This window comes from Anser anser (genome assembly GCF_964211835.1).
Source record: "Anser anser genome assembly, chromosome: 1".
NCBI classification, from domain to species: Eukaryota; Metazoa; Chordata; class Aves; order Anseriformes; family Anatidae; genus Anser; species Anser anser.
The window spans coordinates 75,266,631-75,282,947 of NC_139720.1; the positions used below are offsets into that span (position 1 = coordinate 75,266,631).

At 37.7% G+C, this 16,317-nt stretch overlaps 1 protein-coding gene across 5 annotated transcripts in view; it reads right to left on the minus strand.

The window, feature by feature from the left end:
• MPPED1 (metallophosphoesterase domain containing 1) overlaps positions 1–16,317 on the minus strand; it is a 65,734-nt gene that overhangs the window by 47,557 nt on the left and 1,860 nt on the right. For 4 of the 5 annotated variants that reach the window (XM_083820020.1, XM_083820017.1, XM_083820021.1 and 1 more), the window contains exon 2: positions 3,273–3,536. In XM_083820020.1, the coding sequence (XP_083676146.1) occupies positions 3,273–3,424 (152 nt within the window). In that variant the 5' untranslated portion in view covers positions 3,425–3,536. Of the gene's footprint in view, positions 1–3,272; positions 3,537–4,020; positions 16,141–16,317 lie in introns of those variants that run through there. The other variant, XM_083820019.1, reaches the window with a different exon arrangement.

Consider the following 16,317-nt stretch of genomic DNA (forward strand, 5'->3'; position numbering starts at 1 on the left):
TGAGAGATGGCACAGAGGGAGCTCCATGGTTGGTGAGCAGAGGTACCATGGATGGTACCAAAGGATGGAGAATGGTGGGTTTCAAACGAGTGAGTGAGGGTTGTCTTAAGGTACAAGCTATGTGAAGGGTGCTGCATTTAGTTCACAGAGTTCCTCATCAAAATGAATTGGGACAACTGGAGAAGAAAGAAGGGGAGCTGACCCTGGCTACAGTTACAGCCACTGAAGCTAAAAAGATTAAACATTGGTTCAGTAAACAAACTTCTGATTATTGCTGTCCCTGCCCAGCACTTGGCAAAGTGAGCTACAGGTCATACCACTAAGCCTGGCTCAAATTATGCATACTACCCTGGCACAAACCAGGGATACGGACTGATTTAAGAGACCACTTATTGACTTTTCACTGTAGGGCAATCTTTAAAGCAGTTGCTGCTTCTCCCTCTGAAATCTTTCAAAGTACAGCACAGCCACAAGTTGGGTGTCAGGGATGCATTTCCCTTGTTGCTTCTCTGGAGCTGAATGGAAAAACAAGCGACTTACCACGGCAACCCACACAGCACCTAGTACAGATGCTTTTTCTTATAGTTTGGATGGGGAGGGGGGGAGGTATGGACAGCATTTTCCTGTTGCTGAAGTATGCTTAACTTTCAGAGTCTGTGCAGTGGGCCAGAGAATATTCATGGGTAAGAGGTATTGATAAAAAAAACCATGAGATGCAGATTTTCATGTTGAAGTTATATGCACACACATATATAGGTAAAAACATACGTCAAGTTTCACAAATGCATCTAAGTTGCATTGGAAATCATTTCTGAAGGCTCGATCCCCACGTTCTTGGGTAACACATTGACACAGCAGCTGTCATACCAACACCCAATGCACTGCTTGCAGCATGAGCAGAAGGAAGATCTGATTACTTCTGTGCAAATGTTTTTGTTTTTCTTTAAAACAATAGGTAAACTTGCAGAGAAATTGAAAAACAAAGTTAAAACCTCAGAGAAAAAGCAGTAATTAAGGTTAGTTTTTACATTAGACTTTAGTAAAGTTTCCCAAAGAAACATGACAGGAACTTTCTAGGAACAACTGACGGACATGAAAACGATGTCAGTATTTACCACCCTTCTCATCACTGGCAACCCAGTCATCTCACAAGCATGGGAATGGTGGGCTACAACAGGACGAGGAAAGTGCTGTTAGTATGTTATGGATGCTAAAAAGTTAAACACAATATAGAACTGCACTGAGGACCAAGAAAGAGCTCTAGGATTGAATTCAGAAGAAGAGCACAAAAAATAACTGCAGTTCAAGTAGTTTACACAAGCTCAGATGTGAACAGGTCTGAAGTCTGTGATTGCCTGTAACATCACCAATGTAGTTATTTTGAGCTATCCACACACACAGAGCAAAGCCCTCACGTCTCTGAAGTTAATGACAAAACTTGCATCGACTAAAGCAGGGCTAAGATTTCACCCATAATTATGTGAATAAAAGGTGCTTTTGTTATACTTTTTGTATATACTTTTCCCTTCTTTGTCACTGTTCTATTCAGTCACAGGAGGCAAAAGCAATCTTTTGCCATTCAGAAACATTCTTTACAATTTCTGTACCAAGAAACAAGCAGGTCAGATTGTGGTAGATGTTTCAATTGATTTAGCCTGTTTTTCTATTTGCACAAGCTTTTTCAATGGTATTAATCATTTGTAAGAGATTACTAAATTCTTCTGAAGAACAATTTTCTAAGGATAGCTTATTTTCAACTACTTGCTTAGGTTCTGAACTTCCATCATGCAGTTGATTTTCTAAGCCCTCTGGTAATATGATTTGTTCCTGGTTAGAAATTTAAGCAGCATATTGTTGAGTACAAAGTAGATACTAGTAACTTATTTTCAGCCCAGTGAAAAACACTCAGCTTTTAGGACTGGTGAACAAATTCATGAGTGCCCAGGAACTGTCTGAATATGCACAAAGAATGGCTAAGCTTTGACAAATAAAGCAACCTGCATTTGTTTTTTTCATTTATCGAAGTATTTCTGAACCGACATTTGTTTGTTTGTACTTTTGCTACCATTTGCCAGCTCTATAAACAAAAGATGTTTCCCAGTGCTAACACACTACTCATTTTACTGTTTGCATTTCAATAGTACCTAAAAGCCCCAAACACAGACTATAAGCTAATATACTGCCCCCAAAAAATGATTGTTTGCTCACCATCCTGGTGTATGTTAGTCTCCAGATTTTTTTAACACAGTATCTAATTTATGCCAAAGAATGTACATAAGCATTCACTAAACAGTCACACACCATTCAACCACTCATAATTGCTGACTTTTTTCAAATGCAGAAATCATGTTCTATGTTTGGAAAGTATCAATTCATTTTAAATACCAAAAATGTGAATGGGGTGATTATTTATTCAGTGTTGGTAAAGAAAAAAAAAAACAAGTTTCCTTTAAAAAAAAATGAAAACCAGTCTTCTCATCTGAAGATAAGGCTGCTTTCCTCTTTAATAAACACAATAAAATGGTGCAGACATTTTTATTCCCTATAAAAATATTTTACTGTAGAATTTTATACTTAATTTATTTGTAATAGCTTTACTGTTTTGCTCTTCCTTCTGGCTTTAAACTTTATGGCAGGTTTCATTTTGTAATTATAATTCTTCACTTTACATTACAAGTAAATCATTTAGAGCAGTTAATTTTACTGATGCTGTCATTATATAAGAAGTCAGAAACAAACACATTATTTTAATTACTCTTTAAGCACTTGGCATCTTCAGCACGTTGGTATGAAAGTAAGTTGTCGGATGGGTGCCCACACCATTTTACTTATTGATGTCATTTTTTCTTTGTATGCAGCTGTAGTATAACTAACCAAACAATATCTGTTGTACAGATATGGGCTTGGTATTTCAACAGCTATTTACACCAATAAGCAAGTGCAAAATGCAAACAAATAACTATTTAGATTGCAGAAAGTATCAGCCTTGTACAATCTCTCATTTCATTACCACTGCTTGTTGTTTATTTCTTTTTTTAATACTATTATGCATTAAAGTTATGCTAGTGGAATGACCTTTCACCCACCCTTTAACAAAGTAGTGGCCACTTTCCAAATGGCCTGATTTTGTATCACTATACTAATTATTATTAGAAAGGCAGCAATGCAGTGTTCTTTGCATTCTTTTTGACTGGTCCATCAAATACCGCATCAACAAGGCAGTAACAATTCAGAAGGCTGTGCTGGAGCAGTAACAAAACTGTAATACTTACATTTGCACATGTGGGGGCTGGAAACGTCCCTGGTTAATGTTGTAGAACGTGAAAGCCTGTGTGGGGTTGGAGCTGTACTCATCCACTTCAATTATGAGTCTACTATGGTGATGCCTTCTAGCTGCCATAATGTGCGACTGGGCGAAAGCCATGCTTGCAGTGGGTAGGTCTGCTTTTTCAGTCAATCATATCTGCTATCTTCCTACATCGATGGAAGAAGACCATGACATCTCCTTACCTATGCAGCACTTGCCTTTGAAAAACCTAGAAGCAGATTGAAGAGATGGAGCATAACTGTTTGACAGTTAATTTGTTTGGGATTTGCTTTATTTAATAGGAGATGAAGATCAAAAGCGGGTTATGGAGGGAGGAAGACACACAGCTCAAAGAACTCATTACAAACCTTTCCAACCCAGCAATTTGATGAACATACTTTAGTTGGGGGTGGGAAGTGGGTGGAGGAAGTAAGCTTGCAAAACAATACAGGGAGCAACTTGCTCAAATATTTCAGACATTTAATACAGATCTCAAACACAAGGCAGTCACTCTTCAGAATGGTTTGTCAAATAATAATGTTTTGTCAACACAATCATTTAGTGTCTTTTTTCCTGATTGCATTGCTGAATGTTTATTCCCCATCTTCCTTCAAGAAAACCCCAAACTCAAAACTTAATACATGTCAGTGCATAACTAAAATGTGAGTTAGTTAAAAAGAATCAGTTTAATCAATTCTCCAGAAAATCTGCACCATTTAGTAAGGGTATGCATTGCAGGTGGTTGTTCATCACATCCCAAGGAACCGAGCAAACTGGGCCTTCCATGCACACGCTCCTGGTTTAGTTGTATCACTGAAGAATCTCCTGATACAGATATGAAGGGCTCCCCCCTTCAAACACATTCTCTTCTTAGACAGCACTAGCCCCAGAATCTGGATTCACTGGAAAAGAAAGTGATTCAAAGGCTAACACACAGTTAAATGTTATTAAATATAAAAAAGGTAAAATCCACACAGGTTTTACGTTTGGGAGTAAATTTTCCCTGAAAGTTATGCAAGTCTAGAACAACAGCACTGAAAATGGATATAGGAACAAAAAAGTAAAACCAACTGGAATGTAAAGAGTATCCCCTAGAAACAGCAGAAAGTAATTTAACTGTGAATTTTACTTTTATTTCACAGTTTTAATAAAAAATGGATTATCAGGAACACAGGCGGGTATTTTTACAGTATAATGTTGTGTCCTTTTTAAAAGTTGTCTGTCTTAAATATTTACTTTCATGCAAGCAAGGGCTTTTTCATCTAGCAAATGTAAGGAATCTGCTTCAGAAGATGTATTTCATGAAAAGCTGTGCTAGAATGCAGCAATTCACTTGATATGTGCATCTTCTGGAAAACAGGACTCCAAGTTTTTTATGTCACCTTGTTGATGTGCCTTACTTCCATTCTGATGGGACCACTGCCAAGAGTGATGGATGAGGAAGGTCTTCACATTCACTCAAATTTTTAAAGCTATTTATAGGTACTTAGGTCTAATTCAGTTCTAGTGGGAGTCGAGCACCTAAGCATCTTTAAAAATCTGGGCTTCAGTTCTTCACCAGTTCTTCAGTTCTACTACAGATGTTAAGTGCTCCAAGAAGTGATAGTGTATTTTTGTTTTGGGAAATCTTGTCCTTAGGAAGCTGGAATGAGAGATTCAGCTCATTTTTGTTACTTGGTGAATGGCTGTAAAATGCTGACAACTCGCTGTCAGTAACAACCCACAGGAAGACAGTCTGAGAATGAGAGCAGATTCCTTCATGCCCTCCCCTAGAAGTGAGTGGTAAGGAAATGGTAGAAAAACAGCAAAGAAAAATTTGAATTTTAAACACTCTCAGATGATGTGTTCAGGCTACAGAACAAGCAGCAGCACAACGAAACGTGCCAGAGCAGGGGGAGGGAAGGGAGGCACAATTCTTGTAAGAATAATCGAGTACAAATCGCTGCATTTAGGAAATAAGAAATTATGATGGCAGATGTGAAGAACCCTCCCTGAAGAGCTTCCTGTATTAAATTATGCATTTGTAAAGAAGCTTGAATGGGCAAGGTCAGAGATTTTATAGGGGATAAACTGTTCTAAGTGAAGCTACTTGTGTTTGAAACTATTAGAACTGGTGACTTCTATAAATATTCTCTACTATGATTAATAATTTAAGATTCCACGGCTCTATGTGAGGATTTCAAACTACCTGAAAAAACACCCTGTGTTTTATAATCCAAGGCTTATGCCCACTTTACACACAGCTGAACTGAAGCTGCAAAGGCATTAAGGCACTGCCTGGTGGGACCTAGAATCTCCCTTTTGCCTTAGGAAGATCCCAGTGCCTACAGCAGCTAAGACACAGCTTTTGTCAACCTCCTGGTTGGTCCTGTCTTTCATGACTACTCTCAAGTGATACATCAAATCCACTGCACAAGCAGCAGATGTATTCAGGCACCTCTGATGTCCACTCAAGCTCTGCTTCCTCTTTCTGGGTAAGGGGAAGATAGCATTTAACAATACAAACTAACTCAAAAGAACATTTTCTTCCAACTTTGTTTGCAAACAGAAACAAAGCACAGCAAGTACAGCATTCATACAGCATTTAGTGCTCAAGACTTCTTTTAAGCGGGGAATCTATCCTCACACATGGGAGATCATGTGACTCACACCATTAGGCCAGCCTTTGAGAATGCTAGCTACAGACATTCATCTAGAAGTTCACCATATAAAATGCAGGAAATAGAAAGATACATCTCACTTAAAAAAAATAAAATAATAAAAAAAAAGAAACACCACAGTACTGATGAGCCTTCTGCCAAATGACAGTCCCCCAGTGTCAACCCTGGACACATAAAAAGTATCCAAGACAGGAGGAGGGAAAAAAAAGGAGCCAGATACTGCACTGAAAATAAGATAACTAGCAATCACATTAATAGCTTGTGCTAAACAAAAATCAGATACTATAGCGCACATAATCAGTAAGCATAATTCAATAGCAAGCTTAATTCAAGCTCATTTCAGAAACATACACAGATGTCTTTGAACTTTACCTTTCAGTCTAGGGTTTCATTCCTGCATAAGTGGTTGGCTGACTATGAACATTATTGGTGTTCAACAGAACAAGCTGTCTCTTTCCAGCTTGACTGATAACTCATCACTCCTCTCTTTCTGTTTCAATTTCCAATAGTCTCCAAAACTGTAACTTTTTTTTTCTTCTAATATTCTGAAATGTCTTCCTTTCACAAACCAGAGTATAAAATGTAGCAGGGAAATAGTTATCTGCTTTTATAGCATGCAAGTTTTAACATTATATGCCCAGCATTACGAATACAGAACACTAAGACTCAAATCCCCACAGCAACAACATGCTAACCATCCTCTTCCCCCAGACTTATGGAGCTGCGGGATGTCTGCCAGAGAAACACAGGGAAATGTAAAAATGACTGCAAGAACATGAATACTAAAATAAATATCACAAACCTGGCTGTTAGAATCACAGACTGAGAAAAAGCTATTAAATCAGCTAAGCCATCTTCTTACTGGTGTCAGGAATGTTCTCCATACATTATTTTTTTGCTGCCTCTCCAGCATGTGCTCAAAGGTTCACAAGAGCCCTGATCCAAAGACCACTGTATGTAGTAATAAGTATGTAGTAAAAAAGGCACCTTCATGCAGCTATAAAACATCAAAGCCGTATTTTTTTCAGGGAAAGCCAGTGAGACAACAGGAGTAAAATACCTTAAAGAAGAGTGTGAGAGTTTGCAATAGACTGCATAGGCACACACCTGCTTCTTGTGCAAATCATAGATTGATAGAGTGGTTTGAGTTGGGAGGGACCTTAAAGATCTTCTAGTCCACAACCCCTGCCACGGGCAGGGACACCTTCCACTAAAAATCTTGGATACCGGTTAACAGAAACCCCTTCTAGAGCTTCATCGAGAGTTCAGGTTGTCCCCTATACTGAGGATAAACTGTTCTTCATAAGCTGTCAGGTCATCCTTTACACAGAGAAGTAGGCTCTTTATTTAAAAAAAAAACAACAAAAAAGTGCCACTGAGCAGCAGTGGTCCCAACTGTCATTCCCAACATTCTTATAACCATTAGTATTTGGCTTCATTATCACAAATTAATACTTTTCTGTTTTAACCCCCACCCAAACAAGTTGTTATAGACTGCCCAGCGCTAACTGAACATACTAGACCCTGTAAAGCAATTACTTATTATGAGAACTAGGCTGAAAAACAATTTTTTTTTTTGCATTGAAAATATCCATTTCACATACTCCAGACAGAAGCCAATCAATGGAATTAGGCTGCTAACTTAGCTCTGCCATCAGGAAATGAATACTGAAATAATCCTGAAAAGGCATTATTCTGTGGGAAAGGAAGAGCTAAGCAAATCACTCTGCAGCTAAAAGCTTTTCCAGAGTGATACACTCTCCCTTCTCTTCATTTTCTGAAACTGAATGCAAGTCCTAGCAAACCAGAACCACCAAGTCTTCCTTTAGCAGACCGGCCTGGATTCACGTAACAAATGCAGAAATCTGAACGCTCTCAAACATACTTGCAGACTTTGAAATGAAGGCAGCATAATCAAATGTTCATAGAGACACTTGTAGATTTTAAGGTCAATCACGCACACTGCTACTGATGGCTACATTAGGCTTTCTAAATTAATATGATTTGTTGTACCAATTGCATTTAAAAAGCCAACAAACAAAACTGCAATGTATTGAAGCAAAATATGCACCCATAAGGCTCCTTTCCACACAGCAAACACGTTACATACCTGCAATTAGTGACAACGGGAATTAAACAATATTTAAAAAACCACCAGACTCCTTGAGGATATCTGAATTATCATCTTATCATCTGTGGTGTCATTTTAAGGTATCTACCCCTCTTACAAACTTCCCAGAGTTCTACCTTACGAACACAGGGACCTAGAAAGTCTGCTTGGAAAGCTAACCCCACTTAAGCTGCAGAAGAAATATGGCATTTGAGAATGTTAGTTTTTCTAAATGTCAGTTTAGCTCTGGTGAAATGTGCCAGGGTGACAGCCTTCAAGCCTCAAGTCCTTGATCCACAGCACACACACAGGCCTGGCACATGCAGGGGCCTGGCACACGTCCCTGGGCTGCCTTTGTGCCTCAGACCTAATTGGGAGAGACCACTACTGAAGGGCAGCTCTCACTTCATAGCCACACATACTGAGAAATCTCTGCTTTTAAGCAGCAAATAAATGCGTAAGTTAGGGTGACTTTTGTAATACAGATTTACCGCCACATAAAAAGTGGAACGTGCTCACCAGTTCATTCTGTGAGTATCCTGAGATGACAAAATACATTGCACCATCTGCTTCTCAGGGCACAACATGTAGGTATATTGATGTGCATGCTTATCAAATATCAGAATAAAACCTTTAAAATGCCTCTCTAAAATGGCTCTTACCATGGATTTCACAATCTTCACCTGGTAACTAGAGCACATGCGCCGCTGTACTCTGGCCCTCATTTTCAAAAACCTTTGCTTATGGTGTATCTTTAATTGAAAGAGAATTTAAGCATCGTGCCTTCCAGTTTCAGCTCTCTTCAGAGGACTCTGGTAAAGAAGTTAAATCATCTTCACGACTTATTAAGGAGAGCCTTTGGATCATCTTTTTAAAACACATCTGAGATGGTTTTCTGCTAGTGAATCTAAATTTGCTAACTGTTATCAGTAACACTCAGTTCTGTGACCATATCTTTTCAACAGACATCAGAACTTTTCCCATCCAAATAACCAAAACCAGCAGGCATAGTTCTCGATTACCTGTATGTCTCAAAATCCTATAGACTTCAATGAAAAGAAACACAAGATCTATCCTCTGCTTCGAATCACCTGCTTCACCTGTCAAAGAACACTTCAGTGCCTCTTCATGTATATCACATATTTGTTAACTGCAGATCTACAGGGCACGGAGCTATGCTTTGTATGTGAAAAGATCCAGTGACTTAAATAAGACCTTCTATTTCTCTGTAATTATAATTACCTTAACCTGAACTAGAAAAAAAAAATAGAAAAAAATCCCCAAAGTTATTTCTCACCATGCTAAAATACATATCATTGTTCTTCTTTGCTCATTATAATGACCTGTCAAATACAGTATGGCAACATTCTTCACTGAAATTTACTTTTTTCTTCAAATTAGCTTTTTTCCATTGCTCTGAAACACAATACATGTTTCTCTCATTACGTTATAAGTAAAGAACACTAATGTACTTGTTAGTTTTAACTGTCATAAAAGGATTTTATAGACACAGCAAGTAAGAAACGTGATAAATAATTTGTCTTTTGGAACTGTGCCCTTATATTCACTTCTGTGGAGTTTCCTCAAAACATACATCGTACCTACTATATGCCAAAGTACTGACCTGGCACCCAGAAAAAGAGATGTATCAATGAGTTCAGAAAACACCAAAATTACACATTTGCCTATGAAATCTAATTCTATATTTAGTTAAAGCAGTTACCACTTTTAAGCCTTCTTAGCTAGTCTTAGTTTGAATGATGATTGTATGATTTTAAATTACCTGTTCAAATTTTCCTACCTGGGCTCACAAAACTAGAGTACTTGTGTATACTATTTATTAAGATTTAATTTTATTTTGAATTAGATTTAATTTTATTTTGAATTATCAGGAGCATGATTTTCTAAACTAATTCTCATCCATACAAATAACTGTTAATTTATTCAATTTAAAAAATAAACACAACCTAATAATATTGCTTTGTCTTCTTAAACATGCACTTGACAATGTACCAAATTTTAGATTTAAACACTGAAGTACTCTAAGATTTACAAATAGACTGAACATTTGCTAACGCTAAATGCATTAATGTAATCCTACATACGATTTTGACTGAATGTATAAAACATCACATTTGGATAAAATATTTAAATGGATACATTTTTCTTAAGGAAAACTAAGTCTCTTCCCTGAAAAACATAGCTTTTTGGTTTGATGCTGCCTGTATTTATGCCAAAATATCTGCCGAGGTAGCTAATCTATTTAAGTAATTACCTCTAAGGAAGTAAATTTTAAATAAATATCTAAAAGCCACAAAGCTCATTCCTCACTCTAAAAAAATTGCCTTCATCTCTGGCAATATTTCAGAATCTGCTGTTACTGAAGATCCTAAGGTCATACAAGAAAAATGACAAATCTCAAAATGACAATAGTAATTCCAATGCAAAAATAGCTAAAAATACAGGTTATCTGGAAAAATTACCAAAGACGGACATTCCAATAGGAGTAAATTAGGGTTGCAGTGATTTGATTCTGTTTCAGTCTGCAGTTTGGGCATGCCTTCTGATAAGGCTCTTGAATCTCTTAAAATATTTACTTAGAAAAAGGAATATGTAAGTACTGAAATATATATTTAAGAAAACAGAGTAGGTTTAAATTTGTAACTGAAGAACTTTGTTCTCTTTCTTCGCCTTTTTGTGACAACTTGCCTAACTCTCATTTTCTGGCATTCATCTGTACAAGCACCACTGGGTGAAATCCACTTGCCTGAGCCACAGAATTTATCCAAACCAATTTCACTGCAAATTGTGTAAAAATGCATAGAATTTAGCTGATTGGATCATTCACACATATGTGAGGGCAGAATACATCCCATATAATTTAGCCTCTTCACTCTGATACCAAAATTTTAACAGAATATGACAAAGCCTAATATTGAGTGGAGGACTATCCCAGCCATCAGTTTGGTTAGTTTCCAGGTAAGAACTCAAAAGTCAGTGTCTGCCACCAGCAGCGGTAGCCGATGATCAGCAGCGTACAGCACGCTGCTGGGGTAGCTGAGGGCAGATGCAAGCAGGCAGCACCCCTGGAGCAGACAGCAGGAAAGGCAGCAGCTCCCCTGTGCTAAGGTCGGCAGGGGCTGGTGCTGCTGCTTCACACGTGGGCAGCTTAATACCATAGGACAGCTCACAGGGTCTTCCCTTTTTGTGAAGCAGCATCTCTCAGCTTTGGATGAACTCCTATTGCCAATATTCTCCTCCAATTTCAGGAAGAAATCTAACACTAACCAGTCTTGAAGGGCTGCTGATCTTTATGTCAATACACAGGAATGGGAAAAGAGAAGTGGCCACTCTAATACCTGTAGCTGAAGATGAATGAAATGCCAAAGTACAAGCATGCCAACATACATAAGGCAGAATGTAGAACACAACTTACATGTACATACACCTACAGTGATATTACTTTTGAGATAATTATATAATTAAAAGGAATCAAGCAAAATGTTAACAGCTTTATACATCTTTCTCTTAGACACAAAACTTTGAAAATTGAGTATATTGTCCTATAATTTTTGTTTCTACTTTTCAATCATTTAGCTGCATTTATTCACTGAAATCCTTCGCGTCATCTCATTAACGTTCAGGGAAAGAGTCAGTGAGTTTGCCCTGTTTATTTTTACAGGTATCCTCCCCAGGACTGATAAAGGAAAAATATACAACAAAATACTTAAATGTGTTTGTTTGATGTTTAAATATTTAAATATGGTTGTTTGGACCACTCACTCCTTGTGCCTATGACGTCATGCCTAAAGAGCCCACCAGAAACTGAGACAAAGATAATGAAAGCCTTTCTTTCAAAGAATGAGGACAGAGAATACAGGGGTAGTCCCAGGTAAACAGTCCTGATGCAGAGTGTTTCAGGTCAGACACCTCTGCGTATTCACCAGATCTAAAATGTCCAGCTGCTGCTTTGCTAACCAGAAGAATCTGGTCTTACACTGCCTTTCTCGCACAGGGATGCTTCAAATCACTGCTCTCCCTGAAACTGAAGGGGCTACTCCTGAGAGTACATTTGTGAGAATGGCTGTACTGAGGCACACTCCAGCTCGGCTAGCTCAGGGGGAAGCTCTCGCCCTGCAAAACACTGATCAGCCTGCTCCAAATGCAGGATCATTGCTCACTGGGCTGGCTGTCACTGAACTGTGACTCCAAGCTGTATGCACACTACAACATCTGATTTGCTGGCTCTTTAAAAAACTGATTTCACAATTTTAATTGGACCAACTACAAATCTTCATTTGACCTGAAAGATGCTAAAACAAAGTCAAATATTTCAGTGGTGAAAAGTAAAGGGAGACCAAAATGAAAAAACATTTAGAAGGAAAGTATCAAAGTAGTGAAATGAAACCACTACACTTTTTTGGATTTGCTTTTCCTTTATGTTCCTTACTTGATCAACCTGGTGAAACCAGAAATTATTTTTTTTTGGTGCTGTCAGATCTGAATTTCCACTGAAACACACAGAAGTTGACATTTCTTTTTTTTATTATTACTTATATTTAATATTCAGTTTTTACTATTTTGTTAACTACTAGCAGCAGTTGAGTTTTAATCCATCCCACCCCCTTTCCAGTAGGCAAGGTATCTTCAACTTTTATCAAAATCTACTCACACTAGGGACTTTAGTACATGTGCTGAGGGACAAAACTGAGATACATCTCAGAATTGCAAGACTGTGAAGGTAAACTTTAAGTAATAAATTTTTGGTTTACCACAAAACCAGAAAGAAGGCTGTCACATAAAGAAGACATAGTCCCAGTATTATTATTTATTATTATATAAGTGTCTACAGACCAACTGAAATCCAAGAACAAACTATGCTAGGCATTGCACAAACAGCAGCAAAAAGCTTCTGTCCCGAAGAGCTTACAGTGTACAGAAACTCAACAAAGGAGTAGGGGCAAACAATAATACAGCAACATAGAAAAATGATCAATGCAATGACAGAACATTATGTTCCTTCCATCTTCTTTTGCAGAGAAGGAAAAAATAAACAAGATTAGCGTCACAAAAGACAAAAGCAGAGAAAAGATGGGTTATTACAGCACAGGTAAGAAGAGGAAAAAGCAAAGAAAGTGGCATGCAGGATGTTTGAGCTACAGAACACGTTAAGAAAAGTGAAGCGACTGCAAGAGCTGGCAAAGAGAGCTTGAGCAAAATAGCCAGTTAGGATAAGGCAGAGAAAAAACAGTCCAAAATATCAGCAACCATCAGTCTCCTTCATATGTTGCTTCTACAGCTGCTCTGTTGGCTTCAGTCTTTGGTTGAATGGCAAGACCCTCACCCGCCATAAGAGAAGCTGGTCTAGCTGTATGGCAGAGACACTGACCTTAAAAGGTCAGAAGGGCACGCTGCATAAGACATAGCATTGAAAAGAGTCATATCTGCTAGACACAGTAACCTTCTAATTAACAGAAATGTATAAATGAAAAAGATCTAATAAGTAAGGGCAAATACTTGCAGTTGAAATGTATTCAGAGGTATTACACCTCTGAAAACAGATAACCTAAGTAAAAAACATACATAAAAAATTCCTTGTTACACCAATATTAGTATGGCTCTGCGTGGTCATACATAGCATATTTAAATGACATTACAAAGCCAATTTTACTCCAATGGTAAATATTCACATTTTAAATAGTGATTAAATGGATAACGCTAAGCATTTTGTATTTAGGTTAGTGTTATGAATCCCAATTCAGTTACAACTGCATGTTACTACATATATAGCATGATGGTTATTTGTTAATCCTAATATAATTTCCACTGTCATATCAAATCGCAGCAAAACTGTCACCCTTGTTGACAGTTTCAACAAGGAGGTCAAGCAGTGAGCAGTCACAAAGAATGAACTGCTTTACTCTCTAGAAGTGGTCACTGCTGAAGCAGGTGAATAGTCATCATAACAGCTCTGCTCCTTTTTGCTACGTATCTTACACTAGACTGTCATTCTGCAACCTTAGTCAAGCATTACATTCACATGTATTTTATATATAATAACGTTAGCCTCAAAGGATGACCTTCTAAGAGAAAGTCACAGGTTAACAGCCCAGTGACCTTAAAAGACCCTCTTACATTACTAACCTTGATGGTATTTCAAAGCAAACCTGGAATATTCACAGTTGAAACAGAAACATGTATTTAAGTTAGAAATAAGAGACCAATTTGCTTTCAGACACTCTGACACAAACCCAATTTACCTACAATGTTCACAGAACCAGATGTACGTGCAAACTACAGTTACCAGCACTATACTTAGTCCTCTTAGGAGACTTCACAGTGCGCACTGTAAAAGTCTGATGTATGTTTGTGTAACAGTAACGTGTGAAAAGGCTCTTCCCTGAGATTACTTTACACATCCTCACTGAATGTGACTGCTTGCTGTTCTTCAAAACGAGGTCCAACAGGAATCAAATGTACTGCATGATTTATTTTTACTATGTTTATTTATCATTTGAGATGAAACCTGTTTTCATGCACAAAAATACTGAAATCCTCAAATATAAACTCATTTTTTTATTCACTATTTGATACCATTTCTACGCGTCAGGAAGAAGAAACCAGCTAGATAATCAACTAAGCAGATACCTGGTTCCAGGGCATTTGAGTCTGCTTCCTCCTGATTCAGTGGCAAAACTCTTGCTGACTTAAAAAACAGTAAGCTTTTCATACACATCTACATGTTCTACCAAAATACAGAAATGCCCAGTCATGTTTAACTCTTCAGGTGAAAGGGACTGCACCTGAAGCAGCAGATCTGATCTTATTCCCTTCCTAAAAGGACATATCCTGGACATTTTTTCCTAATTCCTTATAACAAATTCAATCAAATAAATATTATCACATACAACACCATGCTCTATGAACTGTTAATTCAAGATGCAGAAACATCGATGTCAGAATAGGCTATGTATGCCAAAACAGAACTCTGGTCCGCTTTACATTCCTGCTGACAGTTTCCGTAATGAGCACACAGCATTAAATAAAAACCATGACCTGTTTAAACAAAGATCAGAGCACCAGCTATATCTTTGCATTCTCGCATGTTTGTTGTTTGGCATCACAAACTAATACCAAAACAAGTGTCTCCAAAACAGCTTTTCACACAGGGCATGAGGGATTTGCTCTAGTCTACCAGGAAGAGTTGTTTATCTTTAAAATGGGCATTTTTCTTCATGTAAATACATACAGGCACTAGCAGAAGTTACCGTGCTTTAAATTAGACCAAAGGAGAGCAGAGAGAGGAAAGAGGGAATTATGTACAAGCAAGAAATCTGAAATTCTTCTGTTGCTGCCTGAGACAAAGAAGAAAAGCAGAAGAGCAAAGCTAAAACTGTTTAAACATACCATTAAAATTTCACAGCTAACAATTGATATCAATCAATTCATGTATGTATCATACATGGAATAGCCATTACCTATAGATAAAATAAAATTATAACCACCACCACCACCCATTTGTATAGTACACTGCCAGAAAATTTACAGTGCCTGGCATCATGGAACAGTTTAATATGCATGGGTCCAACACAGCTACCATCATATAATGACTACTTAACTTGTCTTCTCAAAAGATACTCTCATTTCGGTAGTCAAATCTTGGCCATACACATTTAAAATGTAGTCTTGTATTTTAAATATCTGTCTACTGATGCTCTCCTGAACAACTGAGAGTTCACTTGATCGGGAGCCAATCACAAAGTTTAATAATCTTGCCTAGCTATCAATTTATCCAGAATATACAAACCTCCTTAAGTCTAAGTTACTTACTAAATTTATTAAGCACTAACTGAAGTTGCAGTGGTTATCAATACCAGACATTATGAGCAAACCTCTTAATTATGATATTGTCAAGGTATAGATTATGTAAGCAGAAATCTTTCACTATTGATCATTTGCCAAAGAGAACGTAATGTTCAAAACCCATCCCGTTTCTGCACGTTCTCCAGATTTATCTCCTCCATTGTCCACATCCCAGCATATGTATTAATAAATGTATTCCACGTTACCTTTCTGAAAGTGCCAAACACAAACCGCAGGTATAAAGCAAGCAATATATTAAAAGCAATGAAATCCCTATCTAACCCTCCCTGATTTTGCCTTTTTTTTTCCTGCTTCGAACCAAGTAGCGGCGCGACCCACTCCACGCAGATCTGCACGGATCCTGAAAAACTTATGGC